At 35.4% G+C, this 27,989-nt stretch overlaps 1 protein-coding gene across 7 annotated transcripts in view; it reads right to left on the bottom strand.

The window, feature by feature from the left end:
- Window positions 1-27,989, bottom strand: part of LOC129739373 (forkhead box protein O) — a 278,812-nt gene that overhangs the window by 27,377 nt on the left and 223,446 nt on the right. For all 7 annotated transcript variants that reach the window (XM_055730788.1, XM_055730781.1, XM_055730784.1 and 4 more), the window contains one exon: window positions 4,239-4,461. In XM_055730788.1, coding sequence (XP_055586763.1) covers window positions 4,239-4,461 — 223 coding nt within the window. The remainder of the gene's footprint in view (window positions 1-4,238; window positions 4,462-27,989) is intronic.

Genomic DNA, 27,989 nt, shown 5'->3' with positions numbered 1-27,989 from the left:
TGGAAACATTTGAAAGTGATGGAAAAGTCTCAAATTTCAGATTTAATATGAAATTATAAAATAATACCTAGGGATTTTTTTTTAATAATTCGACAATTTGTGCTGGGGTCTTTAGATTTTCCCAAAATTGTACCATTGGATCATTTTTACAACTTAAAACCATATTCTTACAGATTTCTAATATTATTATTTTTCAAGTTAAATCCGGTAAGGTTTTTTTAAACAAAATAAATCCTTATTCCAAAGTTAAATAACGCTGTTATTTTCCAACAAAAATTATAAAACAGCACATTGAAATTTTACCAGTTTTTAAAAGAATTATTAGGAGAAATTCAACATTTTAAAATTATTCTTTATTTACATAGTATTCCGTCTCCCGACATAACTTGACGAACATAATTCCTAAAATTCCCTCGATCCATGGCAACCGTTCTCCAATTTTTCGGACACCCACGTTCGCCAGATCATGCTGCACTTGGTCTAACCACCTCGCTCGTTGCGCCCCCGCTCGTCCTGTTCCTACCAGATTCGTAGCGAACACCTGTTTTGCAGGACAGTCGTCCGGCATCCTTGCAACATGTCCTGCCCAGCGAATTCGGCCAGCAGCCTTCACTACCTTCTGGATACTGGGTTCACCGTAGAGTCGCGCGAGCTCGTGGTTCATCCCTCGCCTGCACACTCCGTTCTCCTGTACGCCGCCAAAGATGGTTCTTAACACTTGTCACTCGAATATAGTAGGCACGACTTCCGCTGATAATTTGCCTCCGGATCTCACGGCTGGTGTCATTGTCTGCGGTCACCAGTGAGCCGAGATAGACAAAGTCTTCGACTATCTCCAGCTCGTCGCCGTCGACTGTGACCTTGTTATTGCTGGACAAGCGGGTTCGGTCGGTCTCGGATTCGCAGGCCAGCATGTACTTCGTCTTGGACGTATTAATCATCAACCCAATCCTTCCTGCTTTGCGTTTCAGTTTGCGATAGATCTCCTCCACCGCCGCAGATGATCTGCCGACTATATCAATATCATCGGAAAAGCAGATAAGTTGACTGGATCTGTTGAAAATCGTGCCCCGCATTTCGCCCACCGCTCGTCGAATAACACCTTCTAGCGCCACGTTGAACATCATGCAGGATAGACCTTGTCGAAGCCCCCTGCGTGATTCGAATGAACTCGACAATTCACTCGCACACAGCACTGCGTTCCGTGCATCGTTGCCTTGATCAGTCTGATCAGCTTCCCGGAAAAGCCGTCCTCGTCCATGATTTTCCATAGCTCGTTACGGTCGATCGTCGATCGGCTTTGAAGTCGATGAATAGATGATGCGTAGGAACTTGGTGTTCACGGCATTTTTGGAGGATTTACCATAATGTGAATATTTGGTCCGTCGTTGACTGTCTCTCCATGAATCTTGTCTGGTGACTCCCCACGAATCTGTTCGCTTGTGGCGTTAAGCGGCGGAGTAGGATTCGGAACAACACTTTGTAGGCGGCATTGAGGACAGTGATTGCTCGGTAGATGGGGCATATTACCCCCTCCTTCCACTTCTCTGGTAGCTGTTCTATGTTCCAGATCCGGACAATCAATCGATGTAGGCAATCGGCCAACTTGTCCGGGCCCATTTTGATGAGTTCAGCTGCGATGCCATCCTTCCCAGCCGACTTGTTTCTATTCAGCTGGCGAATGGCTTCCTTAACTTCACTCATCGTTGGGAGTGGCTCCTCTACGTCGTTGGTTATGCCGGCGATGTACCTTCCCCCACCGCCTTGATCTCCTGCATGTGCGCCGTTCAGGTGTTCACATTTTTAAGTTATTGCCTTTAACATTCAATTTCTTTTAATAAGCTTCAAACGGTGTCTAAAAGTACAGTCTGTATAACTGAATACTTTTGTAAAAATACCATTGTATAGCCCAATTTAGGATGCAACTTTCATCTGAAGACACAAAAGTGAGCCAATAACTTCTTTAAGAGTTATAAAAGAGATAATGACAATGAATCTCTTTTTTCTCGAAAAATGCATCATCATACATCATGAGTACAAAAAACTTCGAAACAGGTAAAAAAAACTATTTTTTTCATTCTTTTTAGAGGGTTTGCAGCAAAACTGACTTCAAGTTTCAAGCAATAATCTAAGTATCATATCAGTAAAGATTTTGCAAAGGGCCAATACGCCAAGACCTTTGTTTTGAAAAAAAAAAACGCATTTGAAGTTTCAGAAAATATAACCAAATGCATATTTCACTGTACATATCTCATTATTTTTCTAACTAAGTACCTAAACTCCTGACAAATAAGCATAATTTTATTTCGCGATAGGTAAATACAAGTTTTTCGTGATTGTTACGTGAAAAATGAATAAATTGGTATGTTGGCCCTTTTGTTTTGTCATTTTGTGTATTCGCCAAAATGCGAGCGCCCTCTAGAAATCCAGAATGACTGTTCGCCATTTGGATCACTTACCACAGAAAGAATATTTCGACCAATTTTTGCTTCGGAAAGCAGCTAAAAGTAATCTCACTGAACGGATTTGTATTTTAACACATAACTTTTCAAAACATTGTTTTTGCCTTGCTAAATTGATACACAAATATTAGACTGTCCTTCTTTAATCCCGGAATTACTAAATTTGGAGAGGAAAAAACCTCGTCAGATGAAAATAAACAAAAATTATTTTCGCCCGGGATGAATATGGCGCAAAAAGCATCCCAATTGCACACTCATAAAAAAACTATTCGCCTTTTTAAAAAAAAATTACATTAGAATACACTGAAATTAAAAAACATTAAGAAAGGATCACATTTTTAGATGTAAAATATAAAGTTTGATAATTTAATAAAAATTTATGCTAGTAACTGAATTTGTTTACAATTTGCGCATACGCCCTTTCAAAAAATCGATACCAGTATTTTTTGTTCCTCCTAAGAGAAATACCTTTAAATCCTTTTCAAGTTTGAGACTCAAGCAACCCCTCCCCATAGTAAAATCGTTCTGAAATTTGGCATGTGGCCTTCTGGTAAGCTAATAAATAATTTTGTTTTGGAGATTATTCAATGCAAAAAATACTGTTATGGTATAGTAACCACAACTTCTTCAATTTACAACCGATTTTGATAAGTAACCTGAAATCTTTGTTTTAAATTAAAATTTAAGACCAATAGAGAAACAAATTTTATAAAAGTTACCATCTACTCCAAAACTTTCACTGAAACTCAATTTTCTTTAAAAAAAACCACAACAATACTGATGATCATACGCAAAAATGAAGTTCAGATGATCAATAGCAAATTTTCTAACCTTTAAACACAAACAGATTTCAAATTAATGTTATGCAGTCCGAGATATTTGAATCTGAGTACAATTCCTTTTTCGTATTTCAAAAATTTCATATTTGCAGCATAACTCAACAACTGTTCTACTTAGATTTTTGGAATTTTGTTTTCGAACTCAGCGCCCGGTTTCACATTTAAAGTGATCTTTTGTTTAACAAGTACAAAAATGCTGTAAACTAGTGCTATTGGTTGAAACTGGAAGTAAGTTTACGAAGAACGAAAATGTAGTGTTTTTTTACTTTTGATCCCACGTTGTTAGAATCGCGCGCTACCCACATGTATGAGTGCAGTTGTTCGACTATTGTTTGTTCTGCAAAAACAGAGTTTTTTTGTGTCATAATTTCTTTCATAACTCTTAAAGGAATTGTTGATCTTCGGTGTCTACACATGAAAGTTTTCTATACAATGGTATTTTTTGCAGAATATTCGGTTATGCAGACGGTACTTTAAGATACAATTTTAAGCTTATTTAAAAAAATTTATGTTGAAGGTCATAACTAAAAATATTTTATTTGTTATGCGATAAAATAACAATGCGTTTTGATTAGCTTATTTATGGATTCCGTTGAAAATAACAGAGCAACGCAGGTTTGGAATATGGTTTTTTTATTAAAATAAATTAACCGAATCTAACTCGAGAAATGAAAATGTTAGAAAACTGAAAATTAATTTGTTTTTAAGTCGTAATAATGAACCAAATTTACAATTTTGGGGAAGATCTGAAGACCGCTGGTGTAAATCCGTCAGATAATAAAAAAATAATCTCCACCGACTAAATCCAAAAAATGTTAACAAAAATTATTATTTTAAAAAACGAACACAACATGTTAAATAAACAAAACGGAATAAACGAAACTTCCAAACCTTTTACCGGCCGATAGAACCGCAAAAATGATAGAACCACACTCACTTGCTAAGCCGAGGGCCGCTTGCTGCCGAATCGCCTCGACCCGTTTCCGCGCCCGGCCCCTCCGCTTCTCGTACTTGGACGTCTCCATTGAGGCCGCCCTCCGACGGACCGATTTGCCCGGTTTCGCGTCCGGATTCAGCATCCACCAGGAAGACTTGCCGGTTCCTTCGTTCTGCACCCGCACGAAGCGATTGTGAAGTGAGAGATTGTGCCTGATTGAATTCTGTAAGGGAACAAGATGGGAAGAAAAAATAAACCAATTGTAATAGATATACGGATAAAGCAGACGAAAGTGAACTGTGTGGAAAATTTATGGCTACAGTAAGAAAAATGAATAAATTGGAAATAAATAATGGCACAGGACCAAAGGCGAGAAAGGCCTCTCATGTGCAAGATATATGGAACAGATGAAAAAAATCCAAGAGGGTGACTAATTTCGCATTATCGGACTTCAAGCCCTGGTGATGAGAAGATGAATCAACATAAAAATATATGCAGATATACATACATTCATATTCAAATCACAAAAGGAGAATCAACCTAAAAACTTTGGATTCTTTATTACAATCTCTTAAAAATGGAAAGATAATTTCCATTTTTTTTTTAACTTAAATTGTGACTCATAAGTTTTCAGTTCGTTTTTCAATGATTAAAACAAGATAGGTATCGACTGACTTAGAATCCAATTATCACTCGTTTTCATCATCCCATTTTCTACTCGGTGATACGAGATTACTTCCATTAAGCCAAATTACTCAAATTTATACGTTTTTTATTGGAAATAATTCATAGCCTATGGGTCCGCTGACTCGAGCCAGTAAAAAAGCCATCATCATTTCGCTAATATCTCATCTATTTCATGTATCCGGTATCCGGCATCCGATAGAGAACTGGAACGCGTAGAGCAAAAAAAAAAAATTGTTGAACGTTTGCCCATTCTTGATTTCGTTTTTTTTATTGTTTCATCTCCTCTGCCTATCTACCTATATTGAATCCTTGCGCGCCACCATGAAAGTCCAGATATTGGAGAAACATCCCCAATTTGGCTACGAGCTGCGAATAGATGTGCAAACAGAAAAAAAACAGCTGATGAAGTGGGAAGAAATCGCTTTAAATTTTAATTTTCTGAGCAAATCGCCTGGAAAAGCCAGAACGTATGTTTAATGCCCGATCATTAATAGTCCTAGTACTTTTATGCGAGATTCTCTTCCTTTTTGTTACCGGGATGCTGTGAACTGTGAACAGACAGTCAGACTTAGTGGCACAGAGCGTTCTTAGATGTTTTTTTCGTGTTAACATTATCGAGTTTTGTAAAAAAAGAAATTATATATCTGAATAATGTATGTATAATGACACAAATAAATTGCATATAGCTTCATTTAACACTCAATGAAAATTCTTCTTAAAAATGCAGTGTGAATAAGTCACGAAGGTAAGTAGTTTTTTTTTGTCACAGTAAGTAGTTTGAATATACAGTCAAACGGGGTATTACGCAACAGCGTTGTTAGATGTTGCACTTATTGAGTTTCAATTTTTTAATGTATTCTAGTACATGTACATTTTATTATGTCGGTTAAACATAACCTAGTATGACGGATTGGTTTAATGATAACTCTGTATTGGTTTGAATTCTCTTTAGTCTATATTAGGGTTACCAGATCCCGCGATTCTAAAAAGAGTACATTGAAATCATTTTCCCAAAAAGTCAGTCAAAAGGATACAACTCCGGTTTTCTGAACTCCCAGCCATCAGGTTGATACAAGATCCATTCGTGCTTTGCGTTTTCGCTCGAAATTGTATCTAATGCAGTTTACTTACTACTAATTTTCATTACATTAAAAAAATCAGGGAAATAAAATGGCATATCAGGTTGAGCCACATAATGAGTGGCATCAGAGAGGTTCAAGTGACTTTTTTGGTAAAACATGGAATAAGTGACGCTGAATTCTGCAACAGTGATGAATTTAACATACTGAATATACATGAATATACGATGGAAAGGAAAATGGAGTTGAGAGAATTGATTGCTCTCTTGTTTTGAAAAAGAAATGTAAACAACCCAAGTAACACTGATAAAGCTAACTAGCATTTGGATGTTTTATTACGCTCGTTTTATTTTTTGTGCAGCTCGTTTTATGACGCTTTAATTATGGTCATGCAAAATGCTTATATTCTTGAATCGACCATACACATTGAAAACGCTAAAAATGCTTTTATTAAACATAGTGTTTTAGTTGTTTTGAAAGAGTTATGAATGCTCTTTTTAAACTATAATAAAAAACCAACTTAGAAGTTTGCTCCAAGCTTTCTTTTTCATGTTTTATAATAGCTCTCAGTGCTCGATTATTAATCCGTCATAAAACTTAGTGACAGTTCCCGATCAAGATGTCAAAGTAAGACACGCTCCGATTAGATAGCACATATTTGAATTGAAATTAGCATTTTAACACATTTTTGATAAGTTTTGTGTGTTGGTTTTGAGTTAAAATAAAAAAAAAAAAATCTTTAAAAACTTCAAATTACTGGAAATAGAATCAATATCTCTACAAAATGAGTATTTTTTTTTTCGATTATAGTTGTTTTACCATCTTTATGGCATTCGCGACTTTATCAACGTTACAGCTGGCGGATCGTTATTGAAAAACTTATCCGGTACAACTGTGTTCGATGTTTACTCTTGGGCTCGAACTCGCGGACATCGACTCAGAAGACAACAGACTTGCCAACTGAGCTATATCACAAGCCCAAGACAAAATGAGTATTGATTGAAAGGGCCCAAATAGTAGGAAAAAAAAAGTTTCCTGATGTCATCAATTATCCAAGATGTTGACTTCCGCTTTTATTTTCAAAGCTGTAAATAACTGAAAATATCATAGAACCTTCACAAAATGGTTTAAAGGTGAAAGTAATAAACGAGTAGAAGTCGAATTTCGTTGTCTGTCGCCATCTTAAATTCCAAGATGGCGGCTTCCGCTGAACTTTGAAATATTGTAATTGACTTAAAATCACATGAAACCCCAACAATATTTGTATTGGGTAAGAGGGCTAAACGAGTAGAAGCCGAATTTCGCTATCTGATGCCATCCCAGCAAACATAACATCGCATTAGAAATGTCAGCTCAACTCGTTAACAATGTTAATGCGAATCGTAATTCCTACCAAACCAAGTAAATGATCGTAAAAATGGTTAGTTAAAGTCTACCGACTCGTATCTGACAAAAGTCCGCCATGTTTGCAAATTTGCCTCCCGCGCGCGGGTTCAAATGAGAAAACAACCCTGTTGTTCTCTTTGCGATAAGCAGTGCAACCAGATTTCTTAAAATCAGACGGTCCATTTGGATAAACTGGCCAATGAGAGAAGCAGCAAATATTGTCGCAGGCAACGGTTTGCATGCATTGAGAGCAAAACTTGCACTCTCTCGCATACTGTCAGGATGTACGGTAAAAGGTGTTGTATATCGTCCAATTTTTACAACTCTTATCGCTTAAGCCAGAAGTTAAAAATATGTATGTATATTGCCTCCACTTTAGTACGTAAATGCTGTTTTTTCGAGTTATATAAGATGATTTTATAATGTATATGAAACGTATAGCAAAGTTTGTTGAGAAATGTTTGCTGGGATCTTGAAATCCAAGATGGCGGCATTCGCTTATCTTTAAATGCTGTGAATGACAAAAAATCGCATTAAATTGCCACTATATGGCAATTGGGTGGAACAACAACTTAACAAGAAAAAGTCAAATTTTTCCATTCCGAAGCCATTCTGAAATCCAAGATGGCGGCTTCCTCTGAACGTTAAAATACTGTTAATCACTGCAAATCAAATTAAACCACCACAATATGAGTATTGAGAGAAAAGGCTAAACTAGTAGAAGTTAAACTTCGCTATCCGACGCCATAATGGAATCCAAGATGGCGGATTCTGATGAACTTTCAAATGCTGTAAATGACTAAAAATTGCATGAAACAACTGAACATTGAAATGATTTAAATCACTGACAATCGCTTGACAACTGCAACTTCTACTGATTATGTTGTGGACAAACTTGAGCAACCATTTTAAAGGTCGATAATTTCTTCAGATGATTTCTCCTCAAGCAAAACACAAGCATCAAAATTAATTCTCAAAGTAACATCTTTGTGAAAAGTGTCGCTATGTTCAGTGTACAATAGATTTTATTTAATCTATTCTGTTGACATCCAGATTATCAAAAATTTAAACTTCGACCACTGTTCAGAGGTGAAAAAAAATACCGATGAATCTCGGCCAGATAAAAAAAAAATAATAGATTTGTTCTAGGGAAACTATAGAGATAAAATTCAGTAGATAAAGTAAAAATCCTTTCCTCTGCAAGGTGCCATCCGTGATAAAACGCTTTAGCACACAATATGAGACGGCACAATCGTTCAAGCTAGGACTCAATCAAGAAAATGAATCGCTAATAGGGTCAATGAAGAAGGAAGACAAACTTGCTGCCTCCATACGTAACATGAAACAAAGAAACGGACCAACCGAGCACAATGTAAAATAGGAAAACTTTGACAATTATTGGTTACTTAGCCAAATTAAATAATGTCATTTATTGTCCATATGGAAACGAATAAAAGTTCACCGATAAACATTATATCGCAGAAACTAGTTTTGTCTTCCTTTCGGACGACTTCAAGCGAGCTTCATTCGGTTTCGGTAGAACAACATAAAGAAAAATTGAGGGGATGGAATAACTTTCGGGAAAACTAGTGTAGCACCAGTTCGAGAAACACACGCGGCACGGCAGTCGTCTTCGTTGGATCGTCAAGTCGGTTCTTTACCGGGGTGGGTATCATCCGTATCATCATCACCGATCCTAATGGTAATTTGTCCCATTCGGGCAAACTTTTTCCAATAAGTTCAGTTTTTGGCTCGATTGACCACTTCTTCCCTGACTGCCTGGTCGCTTCTTGCTGGCTATAGATAGAAAGAAATAGGTTGGCCTTGTTCGATTTCGACTACGAACTCGAGATATCGGTGGAGAAAGATGGACTTGGCCGAAGATAGTGAAAAGTTTGTTCGTTCGAAAAAAGATTAAACTGAAAGCTATTTTGATTGGTAAGATAGCTTCAGCTGTTAAAGTAATCGATTTTTAAAAAATTCGTAAATTTTTACAATAACTTCTTGATATTCGTTTCAAAAGAATGATACAATAGAAGCCACTTCAATAAAATATCCGATATTTCCTTAGTAACAGCCCAGAAGAAAAAAAAGGATATAAATGAATCAAATGCTTTTTATTGAAAAATAACTAACGTCCTGAATCGATATTGTCATGAGTCTCAACGTAACTTGAAGGTTTGAAGGTTAAGCAAGTTCACTTTAGAAAAAAAATTGGAGGTATCTTCAATACAATGAATAAAACCGTTAAATTAAAAAGTCCTCCCTTTTTGAAGCGAAAGGAGTGTTAAAATACAGGCAAATTAGTACATTATCAAAGAGTGTGCCAAACTTTATCAAAACACTAGGACATTGGTTTTGTTAATCATATGTACATGTAATATATTTGTTAAATATGAGAGTACCAATTGGTGAAAAGGAAAAGCGTCTACCAATATGATATATTACCAAACTTGGTAAAAACAGATGTTACAATTCATAAACCATCTCATTCAGTCAAAATGCTTACGTTTATCAATAAATTAACAAAAATTCTTCGAAGATTGTTATAACTTTGTCAATTTTGGTTAATTTGGTTTGGTAAACACACCCCCCCCCCCTCCCTCTCTTGAATTTGTAAGGGTTTGGAAGTATAATAGCACACAAAATTTCACTTTAATAAGTACAGCAGTTACTAAAAATTGTTCGAAATGTGTCAAAATTTTGTTACTTTTGTATGGGAGCCCCCTTTTTTGAACTCGAAGAGGTTTGAAAGTAATATAATAACTATTTCTGGTCATCAAAACGGCTACACACCAAATTTCGGTACAGTAGTTTCCGATTTTTTTTTCGAAATGTGTCAAATTTTTGAAACTTTTGTATGGAAGGTGTTAAAGAAACCATTCCCCGTCTTGAAAACGGCTACACATCAAATTTCACGTTGATCGGTTAAGTAGTTTCTGAAAATTTTTCGAAATGTGTCAATTTTTTGAAAATTTTGTATGGGAGCCCCTCCTTTCTTTAAGTTGAGCGAATTGAAAGTGTTTTAGGAACCATTTCCGACCCCAAGAACTCATATATACCAAATTTCACGAATGTATAGGGAACAGACAGACAAACATTCATTTTTATAAATATAGATTTTTTTCCAAGATAATCTAAATTCATCTAATATTCTTAAAAAAGTTATTTTTCTATTTGAAAATTTATCACTACCAGTATTTTTTAAATTCCTGAAGAAAATTTAAAAAACAGGCTTTTATTACATTTAACTAATTTGTTGAAGCTTGCAACATAATTTTAATTATGCTTGAAAAATACCTTTTTTTTAACTTTATTGTGCCACACTCATCATTTACGATATTCGTTTCGCAAAACCTGAATGATGAGTGTTGCAAAATAAAGCAGTCCAATCCTTCTCATAAAGTGTCTTTGTTGGAATTGTTAAGTTTAGAGATTCGATCTCGTTTTTCACTTTTTACTGTAGGATTTTAGAAGAAAAAAAAATAGGAAAAAACATGTTTCAATCATTTTCTGGCCAAACCACATTTGAGGAAGTCTTAATTATATGTAAAAATAGAACAATCCTTTTTTTTGCCGTATCGACCAATTTTTTTAATTAATGTCTTGTAATTTAAAAAAATATATATCTCTTATGTTAAAGGTTCGAAAGTCTCGGTATTTTTCATTCGTCTTTAAAATTGACCTTCTGTTGAAAATTAACTTATTGTGGAAATCTTGAGATAATATACTCAACATCCTGTGAAAAGTTGAATTTAATTGCAAGAAAATCTTAGAAATTGCAAACAAATTGACGAAAAGTTTGAAAAACAGCTACCTTTGACAATTTGTCGAAAATTCTGTGTTTCAAATTTTGACAATCCAAAAATTCAGAAATAGATCTAAATTACGTCAACTTTTCAATCCTTTTTCTACTGATGTTCTACTTATGTTTCTACTTTCTAATTTATGTAGTGTGACTTAAACAATTTTGACGGTTCATTGAGTACGGCTTTTTTACATTTTTTGTGGTCATCTTATCTTATCTTATTTTAAAAGAAATTCTTATGTGTAACATGTAGCTTCTAAACCTTAGCTTTTTGGACACCAAGTGAAATATTTTTAGCATTCCGTAGCTGGTCTACATTTTTTTCTAAAGTATGTTTTTTAGAATTTTTTTTTTATCTAAGACTTTGAATAACGGAAAGCTAAAATGTTGTAGCAGAATAATGTCTGAGAAACAAACTTGAGTTACATTAAAAGGTTTTCAAAACTATAAATTTTCTAAAAACCGGTTGAAAAACAAGATAATTATATTGGTTTTAGTCAGGAGTGTCAAATTGACACACCAGGGACTGTAACGGATAAAAATTTCAGGAACGGATAAGGGTTAAAATGGTAGAGAAAGTAAATTTTATTTTTTCATTCGCAGGCACAGAATGTTTAAATAAACCCTGCAGTTCAAATAGTTTTATAGTTGATTTTTTAAAATTAGACTTTCATATTACTTATTTCCAGAACAGAACGATTTGTCATATGCTTTATTGTCTGTTAAATGCTTGAATTGATGAAATTTGTATCTGTACATTAAATTCATTAGGATAAGGACATACACAAAAAAAGGATTCCTTGGGACCTTTCTAAGGTTTATGAAAGTAATGTTCTCAACTTAAAAAAAATCATTCTAGCAAAAGTTTTAAAGGGAACTTGATGAAATTTCTTGGAAAATTTCTGTTTTTTTTATTTGGTTATTATATTCGTTAACGTGCTCATTTTAAAAAAAACCTTAACGAAAAATGGTTAGGTGTCAACTTTTTTTAATACCGCTAAACAAGGCTGGAGTAAATTTGAAATTCTTCTTTTGTCCTTTGGAGCTGAAACATCACGAGGGCAATAGTGGAAAATAATGCCAAAAAACCAATGAATTGGAATAAATTTGACAAAACCTTGTATGCAACAAACTTGTATACAATCAAAATTGAACGGAATTGAAAATCGGAATATTTTACAGCAAACACTTCAAAACCTTTCTTATTTCCTCGTTTTAATTTTTCGGAAATGACGAAGTTGGGAAAGGGGGTGGGGAGGGGGGGGGTAGTTGGGAAGTTTTACCTGTTGTGACCTATTTAATAGCATTCGAGAAATAACGCTACAGAGGACACTTTTAGTATGTTCAATGAACATACTTGAATTTTACATTTTTTATATATATATGTTTGGAAAGATTCCTTTTTCGTAACAATTGAAGTAACACTTCCGAATGGAAAAAGTTTAAAACATATTTTGTGTTTATCAAATAAATAACCAGTGATGAATATTCGGCGTTGCTCGTTGCAGCACTTCAACCATCGAATCGGTTGCTATGTGTGTGTTTATCGGCTTCTTGTTTCGTAGAACAAGCGCTACGCAGCAGATCTAGTAGGTAGGCACGTGAAAATCTCGGTCGACAAAATTTCACTGCATACTATGTGGAAAATTACCAATCGCCGCAGCATCCCCTTGGCAAGGGTTAAAGCCATCAGTCGGCGCCTATTTGGCGGAAAGTCACTGCTAAGAAAAATTTTACCCATTTTCTCTCGGTGCTGAATGAACGAGCAGCAATGGAACCGCACCTCCACTTACTTACACCTTCGTTCCCTGCTTTCGTCATTCCTGTCCGCCTGACATGGGAGAAAACTTTTCAACCCAGCCAGGAAACGTAAAATTTCATCCCCCCAAACCTTACTCGTTCTGTTGGTGATTCTGAAGCGATTGTGGTGAGAACAATTAAAGTGAAAGCTTGGCAAAATGAAGACCCGGAATTGCCGAGCTGAGAGGGTTTGTGGTGCAGTGATGTGGATAGGTATGTTTGGGCCCGGAAATTGTCCCAGGAGCCGGTTTAGTTGCATATCAAATCGCAGCGGAAACCAAGTTTCGTCCGAAATGATTGAGAATGTTCCGCAAGTGTGTAGAGAAAGTTTTTTCCCGCTATAAATACTTCCTGCTTGAACATACATCTATACCCAGCACATGTTCTTCCGCTTTGTGTGCACGATGATAGCTGTATTTCATGGAAAAACCAGGACGATTGTTCCGCAGCACTTCTGCTGAATGTAAGAAACTCTGAATTATAGCTATGGGAACCGTGTCTTGTTCGATGTAAATCGGTACGATTCGGATAGAAAGACGGCAGCACGACAATGAGAAAATCGTTCAATGGAAATACATACATGTACATACGAAGGTACACTTAATCTTTTCTCCGCATGGACGTTGAAAGTCTCCCAATGCGTAGTCGCGTATGTAGGTATGTGGTCCACTCGAAGGCTACGGAAATTTTATGACCAAAAGATATATCTATTTGACCATACCCCAGGGTACCTTTTTCTGATGGAGTTCGGTGATTCTAGAGGGATGCTGCTGAATACGCGCTTTGTTCGTCGAGCATCGAGGAAATTAACCCCAAATGATGATGACAACTTTGTGCCAAGTATTACAATTCTCGGATAATTTCCGTTGTCACTGGTAAAAGAGCTAGAGAGATCATGTGTTCCAAGAGCAAGAGCAACCGACATCAATCACCCGACAAACGATAAATCTTAATTTTTACTGCGTTTTCATAACGGATTTTTCTATGAAAGATTTATAATAAGTAATTACCATCAATCATACTTGATTTACGAAAGATATAATATTCTAACAAGGAAATTTTATTTCATGAAGACACAAACCAAATTCTCCTTTTTGTCACAAAAAAATCATTCCATAGAACACAAACAAGCTTCTAGGATAGCTGTGACTTTGGAAAAAACCACAGTGGAAAATATAGCAAATTTTTAAAGTTACAAAAGAAGAGAATGAGGATTCTAAATACTTTTTTTTTCTTATTTTCATCTCATCTTTAAGGAAATTTTTTGCAGATTGCCGTCCTTTGCACTTTTTGACAGCTTGTAATTATGTTGCAAAAGTTATATCGATACAAAAACCCCTAGATGAACTAGAAGCGTTGTCGTGGGACTATAAAAAATGTGATATTTTGAAAGTTCAAGGAGACTTGATCCTTGTGAGCCGATCAACGTGAAATTTTGTGTGTAACCGTTTTAAGACCGGGAATGGTTTCTATAATATTTTCAGACCACTCCGAATCCAAAAAGAGGGGGCTTCCATACAAAATTAACAAAATATTGACACAACTCAAACCGTTTTCAGAAACTACTGAACCGATCAACTTGAAATTTTGCATGCAGCCGATATCAAGACCGAGAATAGTTTCTATAATAACTTCAAATTCCTCCAAATCCAAAAAGGAAAGTGGGGGAGGAGGGGGGCTCCCATACAAAACTAACAATAATTTGAAACATTTCGAATAATTTTCGGAAACTGCTAAATCGATCAACGTGAAATTTGGTTTGTAGCTGTTTTCACGACAGGAAATAGTTTTTATAATACTTTCAACCCCTCTGAAACAAAAAAAAGGGGGGTTCCCATACAAAGTTAACAGAAAATTGACAAAATTTCAACCATCCTCGATAGATTTTGGTTAAAAATTGATGAACGTAAGTGTTTGACATAGTGAGATGGTTTATTGAATTGACAAATAATTTTTTTAAAAATCAGATGATATATTGTATTCATAGACGCTTCCCATTTCAATACTCCTCCTGTTTCAAAAAGTAGATTCAATTGTATTGAAGATCCCTTTTTTCTAAAGAGTGGCTCCTTCAACCTTTATGTTACGTTGAGACTCAAGACAGCTCAGATGCCTCAGTTCGCTTCGGAATGATGTTGTAATTTAATTACAACGAAGTTTACTTCAAATACATACCTACAATAATTTTAACAAACATGGTTTTTTTTCCATAGACCCGAATAACCCGGGTGGTTAAAAGGTCTTAAATAAATAATAATAATAATAATAATGGTTTTTTTTTTAATGGAAGGCGTAGCAAAGCACACCGGTTCAGCTAGTTATTGGATAAATATAAGTTATTGGATAAATATTTATAACTTCGTACTTAGCAATGATCAACATTCATACCGAAGAAAAAAATATCTTTTTGGTCTCCGGGGATCCAGTGAGCCCATAACGTACATTTTAGAAAACTTTTTCTTAGAAAAAAAAAAAGAGTTTACTATTGCTTTGAAAATATGGTATCAAGAATTTCATATTATACTCTAACGATTGACATATTTGAATAAATATTTTTATTTTTCCGTTTGAGACACATATCAAAATTTAAAAAAAGATCTAAATGTCACAATTTAATAGATTCTTCCAAAAATTCTATAACACAATAAAGAATTTTTTTTAACACTATTTGTACCGGGGGGTCAAATGACATTTTTTGAATTTCAAATGACTGCAGCTCCTTAAAAAATTGTTTTTTCGCAAATTTTTCTTCATGACTATTTTTATTTTCAAAATGCACGTATTTTTTCATAAAAATATTTTTTTAAAGTTTGTTGATTTCGAAATACGTATGTGGTATCCTATTTATACCGCCGGGGGTCAAATGACCCCTAACACCTTTTCCGCTAAAACTCTCTTGTTTCTTAACCGATTTTGACAAAACTAATATTTTTGGAAAGCTTGTAACGTGACTCAAATGTAGTTTCCAGACAGTATTGAGCTACAAACGTCCATTTTAAAGTTATTCGAAATCTAAGAAAAAAAGTTCGAAAAAACATGCTTCGGGGAAATGACTGTAAGTCTGTTAATAAGTGCTCGAAGAAAAATTCTCTTAATGCCTGAAAAAGCTGAAGTTAAAAGCTATATGTTGCATATGTAGGAAAAAAAATCAAAAATTTATAAGATCATGGCCACAAAAAATGTAAAAAAGTAGTGTAAAAACTGTACTTTTGAAAGAATCAACCGCCAAAGCCGTTCCAGTAACAATATTTTTTTTATGAAAAGTGAATTGGAAAGTTGACATAATTTGTGACATTTTATCATCTTCAGATTTACAAAAAAAAACGAAACACAGAATATTTGACGGCTATTCAAATGTAGCTGTTTTTAGACATTTTTATCAATTTTGATTTTCTGAGATTATTCCTCCACTTACGTTCCGCTTTGCACTGGATTTTTAGTATGTTAACGCAAAATTTGGGTATTAAAACTATATGCACAAGATAGGCTATTTTATACCGGTTCTAGTGATGTTATTACATTGTCAATACGGTGCTTAACAAAAATATGATAAATAAAATAGGCAAGTAGCTTCTGAATTTTTAAAGGTCAGCACTAGTTCTTGCTTGGCAGACGGGCGCAGTGGGTGGCAATATCTCAAAGCCAATTCGCACACGAAGACGGGAGAAAGGAAACGAAAAAAAACAAGCATTAGCGCAAATATTCTGGTTTTACTTTCAGAAAAATATTCATCATAATTTTCTAAAGCATTGTACCGCCGATAAAATTACATCACTAGAACCGGTATGAAATGGCCTTTCTTTTGCATATAGTTTTATTGCCCAAATCTTGCGTTAAAATACTCGAAATCCAGTGCAAAGCAAAATTTAGGTGAAAGACTAGTCTCAGAAAATGCAGATTGATAAAACTTCCTAAAAATAGCTTCCTTTAAATAACCGTCAAGAATTCTGTATTTCGTGTTTTATAAATCTAAAGATGCCAAAATGTCACAAATTACGTCAACTTTCCAATTCACCTTTCAAAAAATTTCTACTGTGACTAGGACAGTTTTGGCGGTTGATTCTTTAAAAAGTACGTTTTCATACTACTTTTCTACACTTTCGGTGGCCATGATCATAAAAAATTTAAAAAAAATATTTTCATACGCGCAACATATAGCTTTTAACTTCAGCTTTTTCAGGCATTAAGAGAATTTTTCTTCGAGCACTTATTAACAGACTTACAGTCTTTTCCCCGAAGCATGTTTTTTCGAACTTTTTTCTTAGACTCCGAATAACTTTAAAATCGATATATGTAGCTCAATACTGACTGAAAACTATTTTTGAGTCACGTTACAAGCTTTCCAAAAATATTAGTTTTGTAAAAATCGGTTAAGAAACAAGAGAGTTTTAGCGGAAAAAGTGTTAGGGGTCATTTGACCCCCGGCGGTATAAATAGGTATGTACAGAGTTCCGGTATGTTTAGTGTTAAATGACAGTTTTCTTGAACATTTGATCTATCTAAGACATTTCAGTTCCGAGGTATGACTGGGGAATCAAGTATCCTCATTCTCCCCTACACAATAAACCAAGATACACGCTTGACTCAGACATATTCAACCAAAATAATTAGTAGCTTTTACTTATTTAGTTAAGTTAGTTTTCAACATAACTACCCAACATTATTGTTGAAATTTTACGAAATGTAACCCTTTTCCTGTTTTAAAACATGTGATCCACAGATGATCAGATGTACAATCTCGAATAAAATATTTTCAGAAACCTGTGTAAAATTTCAAGTGTTGTTATTTAAACAAGTCGTTAAAAATTGACAAGAAACAGTGCCATCTGTTGCTCCGTTGAAAAGCTACGAATCAACGTTTGAAGTACCTCATTCTTGAAAGGGCGCATTCGTATTTGTTCTTAAACAAAATAAATAAATCATCATCTTAGTAGGATCGACGACCTCAATTTCTTCTAAGGTACAAAATACAATGATATGTTAAACTTGGATAATGTATCTCGTCAATTTTACCTTCATTCTTTTAACTAAAGAAACTAGCATCTTTGGACAAGTCAGAGTAACCAATTATTTTATCTAATTAAGTTTAATTTAAAAGTCCCACACAGATATAATGAATTTAAGCGTCTCTAAGAGGACAAATTCCATATCCAATCTATTACTATAGTACACAATTTAGTACTTCATGCTAGTTTGATACAATAAACAAAACAGCTTTAAAAAAAGTATTACAAATATGTAAAGGAACTCCAACATCTATTTGCTCGAAACTCTTCACATTGTTATACAACCCCTTCAAAACTGACTATATTTTTGTTATTTTGTTTTGTTCACAATTTGACAGTTCTCTCCGGTATTCTTGGAGACAACTGGTGGCTCAACTAAAATACACGAAGTTGATTCAAAGCGGTCGTTGAGACTTTACACACATTTCAATGTTTAGCTTGTACATCTGTTCATCTGTGTTTGATCATAGAATTCAATTTATCTCTTATAAGTGTTTGTTATTATACAAACAATCGAACTTTTTCAGTTTTTCCTCCTCCCTTGAACGTTTCAAAGAATGGCAACCAATGGATGAGATCAATAATATGTATAACTTATATCCGGATAAATTTGCCCTTTGATTGGAAATATTTTCTTTAAAGTGAAATCCTACATGAAATTTTTTGAAAGGCATCTTCTAGTTGCGAACCAAGCTTAGAAGGTCAACGGCACTCAGTGGTCCAATTTTCAAAAAAGCTGGCAAAATTTTTGTTTTTAACTTTTTTTGCTGTGAAACTTTTTTTAAATTGTTCAATAATCATAATTTCACAAAATATAACATATTATTTTTAAACTGTGACTCAGAGATGAGTCTTGACTCAAACATTCAGTCAGCGAAACTTTTTTGTAGAGAAATGAATCCAACTGTAAGTTGAAATTTCAGGGACTAGACAAGATGAAAATTAATGTTGATAAACATGCGAAAAAAATTCGCCTTGTCTCCCGGTAGGACTTGAACCCACATCTTGTGCCTCTCCGGGGACCATGTATTAACATTCTACTACAGGAGACAACCTGGCGTGTGAAAGTTGTACTGGTCGAGTGTCGATGTCTATCGGAATGAAGAGAATTGATTTCCCATCATCATTTTCGTAGTCTATTTCTATTCCCATCATTTTAACTTACGGTAGTTGGACTCAAATTTGGATATTTTAAGCACGATAAAATTTGCATTGCCTTCTCATATACTGCACGGGTTGTAAGTTATGATGAGAAATGATGCGTTTGCCGTATTTGGATATCCAACCAAATCCGGTGTTTGGCACCGCCTTATTTTCTTTTTTTAAACTGTGACCCTGTGTAAACTGTGACTTGTGAGTAGTTAGAAACTTTTATGTATTATTTAAATACATAAAAGTTTCTAACTACTTTTCAAGTTTCAGTTGGTTCTCATGAATTTTGAACAGCAAACAAGGTTCTATAATTTGATCAATAATTAGAAAAATATTTGAAAACCGATATTTAATTATGTTTTGGGAGTTATTCCTTATTAAAAATAATAACACAGAAATGCATACTGATGGTATTTCAAAATATGAAAAAAATGATTTATGAATGGATTTTAGAGAAAAATAAATCTATAGATCCAATCAAATATTATTTCAGTTCGTGATCCGGGAGGTTATTGGCTAAGAAGTCAAATTCGAAGAAAAAAGTGGTTCCACTCTTTGACGTCGTTCTCCGAAAATGGCAAGAAAGACAGCCCAATTTGCAATATTCAGTTCAGAAATGTCGGAATCTATCCAACGTAAAGTTAGAGTAGAGTTATATGGAGTTTTTTTTTCATCTCTAGTTGAAGTTATAAAACTCGAAATATTTATCGTTTTTTGCAACTAGATTCCATGTAAAAAAATTCAACTTTATTCCAAAACACAAATTTTTATTAGATAAGGTGTAAAATATGCCTAACAAAAATATAAAAATAATTGCATAGCAAAATATTTTCACGATTTGAATACCTATTCGTTTTTCAATGTAAGCAATTTTTGTGAAATTTTCAAAAAATAATCAAACTTTTCTTAGCATTTCTTTGAGAACTGCTAAACGGGTGAACTTATGACTATCGTTTTCATGGTTTCATGTAGCTTGAAAATGCCGGAACACGATGAAATATTTGGATAGATAATTATGAGCGCTTCAAAAATCGACGTTCTGCCAGCTTTTCTGGGTTGTGGACCACTGTGCGGCGCCTTTGAGTATGCAGTAAACTCCCAAACTACATGTAACATGCACAATAGCAATTTGCTTAAAAACATCAATGATCGGAAATGATGAAAAATTTGCATCTATAAAACACTCTTCATGGAAACCAGGTTCTATCAAGTTTGGTGTGTTTTCTCAGCACAAAATCAAAAACTCCTATCCCTTCGCACAATTACAAGGCGAAAAAAAATCACATTTTCCGACGTGCGCTGATTCTAATTACGCAAGAACTTTTTTTTCCTAGCAGCTTATATTTTCGAGATTATTATTGAAAATAGGTAAAATTTCTGCTAAGAATTTTTTGCTCTTCTTTGAAAAAAAAACCTTGGCCTTGGCCTTTTGTTCCACGAAAAACTTTATCGCTAAGACAAATTTTTCAACAATTTATTCTAAACTTGCATAACCACAGCTGCTAAATACCAAACAGAAACTCAAAATCTTCATTAAGTCTTTCGAAACCGAATCTAGATGTCATTTTTAATCTGAACGCAGTATTCCGATTTTTATTCTGAATGTTAATCCAGAATGTGAACTCGGAATTTTTTATTCAAAAATTAAAAATTATTTCATAGAGTTCACATTTCACATTTAGAATTTAACTTAATTATGAGTCTGGATTCTGAACCCGTTTTTGCCGTAGACAACGGAACTCGCCGAGCTGAGTCGATTGGTAGGGGAGAGTGGGGTATCGTGGGCCATGGGGGAACGTGGGCCACTTTTAATATCTCAGATGTGTGTTGAGATAAAAATCTCAAACCAACTGTCATCGTCGTCGCTTTGCGTGAGCATATATTCCTATATGTTGTTGACTGAAATACGCACCATATGCTTCTTTTATTTATCAAGCTAAAAAAAAGTTAGAAAAATTTACTTACATAATTAAAAAAACACCAGCTTATTTCATCGATGGGGAACCTAAAGTGCATAATAAAAATATGCTCATACGCTTATGAACTTAGTTTTGTCATGATCTTTCACGTGGAAAAGGAATTTTTGATGAAACATCAATAAGTCACACAAACGCAACCATTTTGCAAATCATAGCTTGTGGGGAATCTTGGGCCACACATCTTGAATCACCTATATTTTTATGTTTTTATAAACATTCAGAACTTAAAATACGTTTTTCCTATCTGCAAAGTTTTCTTATGCCAAATGAAGAATTATAAAAATATTTTGTCCATCCTATAAAAGATATTTTGCCAAAACGTTTGCGAGCCAGGTTTTGGAATCTATGCGATCATACACAGCTCTTTTTTTTATTTCATCATCCGAAATTGCTTTAAAATAACGAAGTGAATTAGAAAATTCCAGTTTTGGGTCAACTCATAAACTTTGCATGTTATTTGGTCAATTTGGATTTGGTGGCCCACGATTCCCCACCATTTTTCAAAATCCAAAAAAATTGCTTTTTTTCAAACAGTCAGAATCTGGGGAAAATAACTTATTAAAAATTTTTAAAAAATACCTTGTGATATCTTGAAAATGTAGAAAACCATACCATTTTTTATTTTCATTTTATCTATATATATAAAAATGAATGTTTGTCTGTCTGTCTGTTCCCTATAGACTCGGAAACTACTGAACCGATCATCGTCAAAATTGGCATCTAAGGGTTTTTGGGGCCGGAGATGGTTTCTATAATAGTCAAAACCCCATCCGACTTAAGGGAGAGGGGGCTTCCATACAAAATTTGTAGTTTTTCGAAACAAATTAAAGTCATGACATCCATTTTCTCGAGATTTTTTTTTCCTTTGGGCGGTTTGTTTTTCGTCTCCATGGTCGAGGCGTCGCGCGCCAACGTCGCGTGAGGATAGTAACCATGGCATAGCATACTGATCAGTGGGAATATTTTAGCGCGTATTTCTCAACCAAGCATATTTTCAATGCAAGGGGTGGCGATATAAGCCTTGATGTGATTTTTTTCTACTTGATTCCTAGCTCATTTGTACAGCACATGGTTATGTATGACGCCTAGATGTGATCCAGATTGACATTTTGCCGATCGAATAAAACATATACATTATTTTTGCCAAAATCTGAAATTGAAAAGTCATCCATCCATTGTTAGAGATTTTCTTTTCTTTGAGGGGTTTGTTTTACGTCTCTATGGTCCAGCAAACGTCGTCGCAAGTGAATAGTAACCAAAGCATACGTCATTGATCGCTGGAAAAATTTAACAATTAGGCGCCTGTTTCTTAAGGGGGGGGGGGGGTAGGGTCTAACACTTTCAAAAAATCGATTTTTTTTATTTTTTTATTTTCTTATTGTAAAACATTTCAAGAATGTTGTGTCAAATTTTCAAGTCAATTGAAGCAAAACTGTAGAAGTTATAGGCTTTTATCTCCTCCTATCTAATACTGCAAGAAAGCAAGAGCAGAAACTTCAAACGCGTTTTTCTCGAAAGCACATTTTTAAAGTCCGTGGACATCGTCATTTGAAAACTACTTATCCGATTCTTTTCAAATTTGGAACATAGTTTTTACATATAAAATACCAGACCCCAACGTTTTTCTTTTTTGATTTTTTTACTTTGAGGAGATTGGAGGAGGAGGAGGTGAAAAATGGCGGATTTTTAAGTGAAAAATCGTAGTTTTTACTTCAAACAGCCACAAAAATTTCATAAAAATATTTTTAAGTTAAATAAAAACGTTGGGGTCCAGAAAAACATCTATTAAAAATATTTTGCTCTGATTTTTTGAATTCAGATGATTCTGTGCTGAGATACAGTGTCCACCGCAAATCCTGTTTTCTAAAAGGCATCCTCGAAAATGCTCCGTCACCGGCTCATTTTTCAATATTTTTCTACGAAAAAATTACTAAATGTTCTTTTAACAATGCTTTGTATAATGCAAAAAACTTGAATACATTTGTTTGAACGATAGCTCTAGAAAAAAATCGTGAAAATGGTGTTTTTTTATACCCGTTAGACCCTACCCCCCCCCTTAACCAAGTACCTATATTTGATATGCACGTGGGGGCGATATACAACCTAGATATGTTTTTTCTTGCTTAATTGTACACAGCATGTGGAAATAAATGACGCCTAAATGTGACACGGATTGGTATTTTATCAATCGAATCAAAACCAATTGAAAGATTTGCAAAAATACTTCCATATTTGTTGTCCATATAGCATTTGTTGTCTAAAAATATAAATTTAGTTCTGATGCTAATGAAATAATGGTATAACACTTTGCGGACAATTGAAAAAAAAACTGAAAGTAAAGAATTTACATACAACTTTAACCCATTTTGCCTACAAGGTTATTTTTGAATCATATTGATAACAGAAATATGAATAAGATGTTTTCTACAGAAGTAGATCGGAAACATTTAGTTGAACATGTGAAAATGTTCTTGAAAGAAGATTAAAAAAATCCGATCCGATACATGAACTGATCAAGAGCCTTTTCTTTAAATTAGATAAAATAGAACTGACGTGTTCATAAGTGAAAGGTATCAGTAAAATAAACTGATTTTTATTGACCAAAAGTTAGGGAATTCATTTTCCGAAAGAATTTCCATTCAAGGAACACTAGAGCATGTTCAAACGTTCAACTTTTCTCTGTTACAAAAAAATAAAAAAATATGTTTTCTTCTAAAAATTGTTACTTCGGCCCAAATACAAGATAAAGAGCTTTTCAATGAAGGGACCATATTTTAAAAGAGGGTTTTTTTTTGCATACGGATTTTTGGCACAACTCAAAAATAGATGTGACAATTTTTTTTACGGAAGTTCGTAACTTCCCACTTTGGGAAAAAGGTGAAAAATCAATAAATATTTACATTATTTGAGTCATTATGAAGCTTTAAAAAAAGAGTGCAAATTTCATATTTTGAAAAACAAGTTTAGAGATCAAGCTTCAGTAAATAATATATACCATCTTTGAATTGCAATTTGGAAAGTTGTTGGTTCTTAACCATGATGAGGTTTGATTCAAAAAAAAAAATGTTTACAGATTTGAATTAATTTTTACAAATTACATTTATTTTTGCAAGGTGTAGCAATGCACACCGGGTCAGCTAGTCTTTTATAATAAAGAAGTTATGGAACAACGAAAAAAAGTGACCCATGATTCCCCACTCTCCCATATATAAAAAAGTGGGGTCTTGGCCCCCTTATTAATGATAGCCCCAACTGACCTTTCGCTATACCTTTCTGTAAGAAAGGCAAAACGTGTGTTACTTAGTACTTTTCCAAAATTTTCGTGTTTCTCTTATAATATGTATAGCGTAAAGAACTATTCTCCAGCTCCAGCTCCAGCTCCAGCGCTAAATTATATTTCGGAAGTCTGGACTTCCGACTTCCGACTGACTTCCGACAAAGAAAAATGAAATAATAGATTGTCCGAAGTCTGTGTTCAGCTGCCAGTTCCCCAGGGATTAAAAACGGTTCTTAAAATGCCCAATAGTAGGATAAAACTCAAAGCCGCAAATTTCTTTATTCATCAATAGTGTAAGTTACCCGCTAAACATCAGCGTAAACATTGCTAGATGATCGATATCGTAGTTTGATAATTGCCAGATAAATCGTGCATTCCGCAAGGTAGAGCAACGAGCAAGCAACCAGGCAGCATAGCTACTAGGCTCTCGTTAAACTCCTAGCAACTCGTTAGATTAAGTTATTAACTACACTTGACTGCTAAATAATAATACTAAATATGATGCGCGTAATATTGTGGGTATACTATACACATACCATTTTTCGCATTTGCCTTCTTCCACTACCGCGCTGCCACAAGTAATCATAAATTTTGATTGATTGACAGTAATCGACTCGAGTTATAACTGCATCATCAACGTACTTGGCTTAACCCTAACCTAACACGAAGCCGAAGTAAAAGGATGGGTGTGGGGCGGCTTTACTTTGCTTTCTCGGCGCATTGCCATTCCTCCGTTGTGGGCTGATTATGACGATTATGGCCCGTGAGGGACTGACTAACCCGTGCGACCGATGATGACGATGATGATGATAATGTTTGATGGGAAACTTTTACCGCCTTCCTCCCAAGTGGAAATTTACGGTAGGTTGGTCGTCGTGTAAGTGTCAAGAACCTACTTACTCAGACAGGTACTGATAACATCATCTATTACGGCACCCTCAGGTATGATTTCTCCCGGGCATCGATTTTAGATTTTATTTTCCTTAATTAAGTTACAAATTTGTAAAGTCTTTGGGTATTTGAGAAAAAATGTTTTGAAATACCCTATAGAGGCGTCTTTTTCCCACCATGAAGATAAATGTAGACATCTATAGAACAATACACTGTGGAGTAGGTAGTAGCCATAGTTTACAATCATGTGAATCAGAGGATCCCCTAGTCACGGCACGTGGCGCCTCCCTGCAGCTACCACCCCACCTCGTACGTAACGCTGGGTAGCCCTCCCCCTCTTCACCCCTCCGACTCACTGGATTCAATTATACGCTTCTATCGAATTATATGGGAAAATTACCCTAAACACATGGACAATTGCGGTCAAATCGAAAGTCGACACGAAATCAATTTGATACATGGGCATTTGGTGAAGTGGCTTTATGTCGTTTGACTGTAGCTGGCTTGTCGTGATTTTGATCAATATTTAATCTGTTCCGTCAGTTGTCGCGCTGGCTGATTTTTTTTTAACTTCCTTCTTGGTCAAGCTAGCGATGCAATTTTCCTAACCTGCGTCGCCCCCCATCGATCCATCATGATTGTTTCATGCGAATTTTTGACGATGACGGGACAATTGTCGTTTCGAATGTCTTCCTGTCAAGGTTGTGATACCCTATTACGAATAACTTGGAGATTTCTCGGGACCTCGGATAGCGCGATAAACATGTAAAACACTATGGAGTAGAACCCAGTTTATCCGAGCTCCGGTTATTCAAGCTTCCGCTTTATCAGAGCCATCATTTTCACCCACAATCTATGAATATTTAGTTATATTTTATCGCTGCGATTTATCGTTATGCTCTTTAATCAACGTTTTTCGCTAGTTTAATGTCTAAATTCGACGAAAGACGTAGATACAACATGTTGTATGTATGATGGTTATCCACCATGGGTGCACGGATTCACCGCAGTTTCTGCCTAAGTATGTGTTAACATGCATTCTTTAGATTTTAACACGTTCGTCGCCACGCTCATTTTGGTAGTTTTCCTAACCGGGACCAAAGAAATTATCAGAGGGAGAAAGCAAAGAGGGAGAACTCCCATATTTGAAACTTGTGGCGAAACTGAGCGGTAAACTCAAGTAAGAGAGCGTCACACGCTTTTTGATGTGACGGGGCCCCCCGGGAAATACACCCGTCACCCGAATATGGGTGTCGTGGCAACGAACGTGTTTAGTTCGACAAATCTCCAATGCAAGGCGTACACTATACTCGGACCCCATGGCTTCGTATGAACTGTTATGGAGTGAATGTTGATGTAAGGTATATTTTTGGAAGAGCGAGTCAATCGGTGGGCTAGTTTTACTAACAGGTTTTCCGGCATTCGTGTATATACCTGACCAGCTTGCAACTGATTTAACATTCTTATTATATAGTCAGTTATAAGAGGAAACACATCTTACCTGTCGGCCACTTATGGGATTCGAACCCAAAAGTTTCCTTGCCGATACCGGGAATCGGACCCAGTACGCCTGGCATACAAAACCAAACTCGCGCCAGCCTATCCGCTAGACCACATCGGCGCTTGAAAGACGTCGATACAACAGCGTACCAAATCCATGGATGATATGCGATCAGTGCAAAATGAAAGTGTTTTCAAATGATTTTCGGGTAATCCGAAGGTTCAATTAACCGAGGTGACTCTTCTCCCGACTACCTGGGGTAAGTGGGGTTGTACTTTTTTTTGCTCTGATTTTGCATATCCGGGATCGATAAATGTGAGAGTCTTGTATGCTCCCGGCGCGACTAGGATATCCGGAGTTCTGATAAGCGGGTTCTACTGTATTAAGAAATTTGAAACAAATTACACTGCTGGCCATAAATTTGGGATCACCCCTACAAAAACATGAAAGTTTTGTTCGGCCGTATCTACATATATCATCTTAAAAGATATTGCATTTCTTTCGATCTCCTTGGAAGGATCAAGAGTCAAATCTTCTTCGTAAATTTTTGACAAAATGATTATGTTAACTTCTTATGAGTTAAACTTAGCTTAAGGAACAACCATAAGTGTTGGACATTTTTCTTCAACATGCCTATTTGGTTCAATGATTTTTTAGATAAAGGGCGAACACGAAGTTATTGCGACCCATTCAAAAGGGCATAACGTTTTTACCATTGGGTTAAATCAACCAAATTTTGCAAACTTTCTCATTGATGTGTATTGTTCATATGCTGTCAAATTCGAAGTCGTGTTTTTCGATTCAACGAAAATTGAGGTGAACCAACGCGAGTCGAGAGAGCAAATTCTTTCCAAACACCTGGAGTTTAGTGATCTATCGCACAGGCAGTTGGGAAAAATGTTGAACATTCATCATTAAACCGTCTCCAGAGTGTTGAAGCGGTTCCAGGAGCGATTGACGTTAAACCACGGCAAAGGAGCTGGAAGAAAACTGGGACCGGAGAACAAAATGACGGACGGAAGGGGAAAGCGGATGATTAAATCAAATCCCAACGTCTCAAACCGTGATTAGGCTAAAAAGATCGGCATGTCGCAGAGCTACGTCCAGAATGCAAAAAGAGAGCTGGACTACATACATACAATGTACAGAACTTCCTAAACCGCGATGGGCAGCAACAATCGACGA

The sequence above is a fragment of the Uranotaenia lowii genome, chromosome 1 (genome assembly GCF_029784155.1).
Source record: "Uranotaenia lowii strain MFRU-FL chromosome 1, ASM2978415v1, whole genome shotgun sequence".
Taxonomy (NCBI): domain Eukaryota; kingdom Metazoa; phylum Arthropoda; class Insecta; order Diptera; family Culicidae; genus Uranotaenia; species Uranotaenia lowii.
This window is presented reverse-complemented; position numbering and strand designations above follow the sequence as displayed.